This window comes from Loa loa (assembly GCF_000183805.2).
Source record: "Loa loa unplaced genomic scaffold supercont3.1987, whole genome shotgun sequence".
NCBI classification, from domain to species: domain Eukaryota; kingdom Metazoa; phylum Nematoda; class Chromadorea; order Rhabditida; family Onchocercidae; genus Loa; species Loa loa.
The window spans coordinates 1-1,374 of record NW_018110166.1 but is presented as its reverse complement, the minus strand read 5'-3'; the positions used below and the strand labels follow the sequence as shown (position 1 = coordinate 1,374).

The window sequence follows — 1,374 nt, the reverse complement described above, 5'->3', positions numbered from 1 at the left end:
TTTTTACCATTTTATTTGTTGTCTGATTCATTCCTATTTGATTTATTTTTGTTTTTTCTTTCTTAGTTCAGCGCTTTTTCTAGCATCTTTACTCGTACTTTAATCTTCCTGTTTCATTCTTTTTTTCTTTTTTTTACAATTTCTCTCTTAGGATTACTTGAAATCTTCCGAGTTTTGTAATGGAAGTTTTAAGGATTTATATTACTTGCGGTTTTTTCTTCCAATTATTACTTATGCTTTCCTTGTGTAAGTAATTTCCGTCCAACACATGATGCTGTTTACTCGTAGCTGAGCATGGTCCTTAGTCATGTCGCTTACAAATGGATTCATGACTAGAACCATACTCAGCTATGCGATCCGGCGGCATTCTCATCCGATCTATCATCCTTTTGTACCATTTATGACTTCCCATTCTTGCTGCCACTTTTTTTTCCCGAATCAAGTGGTGTAAGGTTCATCCATCATCCTCCATCATTTTCTTCCGGATCAAGTAATAAGATTCATTCGCAAACGGTTTCCGAACCGATTTCATAACATTATCCCTAAAGGAAATTATTCATCATGCCCAGTATGAAAATTCTATGGAGAGCACGAAAAAGTGAGGTAAAGAAAGTTCATGTTCATCTAAAGGATGGAATTGAGTCATTACAACTATTACTACTACGGTCTAATCGAATGTTAAAGTCGCAGGAGGGGGTCCAAAAAGTGATAATGTCGATTGTCCTCGATCACAAAAATCCAACCGATATCATTCATCAAAAGGTTAAAGATTATGGTTACTGTCATCATGAAAAGGTTGCAAATATAAGGACGTTTTTGTTGAAATTTGATTACATTATTTTCATTGTTAAAAATCGAGTTTTAACAGTCAGATGTTTTTTTTCCCCTTCTTTCTCAAATTTAGACAGTTAGATGTTTGGTTACATACGATTGCCGTAAATAAAATTGATGTTTTTTTTTCCTTTTGTACTATTTGCATCAATATATCTGTCAATTTCATGCCCTCTCTTTTTTCTCCATGATTTTGAAATTTGAATTTGAAATGATTATTGAATTATATGCTACAATCGGTTATTCTTTTAATAGGGAATTCTATTGAAATTTTTTTTTAAAAGAAAAGTGAAATCTGTTCAAAATGTCGTTTTTTCGTTTTTTTTTTGTTTTTGGATTATTTGTTGTATTTTTTTCCTCCTCTTTTCTCCTTTTTTTTTCCCCTCCCCATATAGTATTGCAGAAGGCATTTATTATAAGATTTGGATGATTTAGATTGGGATAGGTTTTTTCTTTTTTTTTTTTTTTTGTGCCGTCCGATATGACTCATTCCTTTCTCTTTTTTTGCTCTCTCTCTCTCTCTCTCTCTTGTCTCTCCTTCCC

At 32.7% G+C, this 1,374-nt stretch overlaps 1 protein-coding gene across 1 annotated transcript; it reads left to right on the top strand.

The window, feature by feature from the left end:
* Positions 1 to 307: 307 nt before the first annotated feature.
* Positions 308 to 912, top strand: LOAG_15453 (hypothetical protein; the record flags this gene model as incomplete). The annotated part of the gene is made up of 2 exons (XM_003150944.1): positions 308 to 447; positions 570 to 912. The coding sequence occupies 2 exons, from the start codon at positions 308 to 310 to the stop codon at positions 910 to 912; spliced, it is 483 nt and encodes a 160-aa protein (XP_003150992.1).
* Between the last annotated feature and the right edge of the window lie 462 nt (positions 913 to 1,374).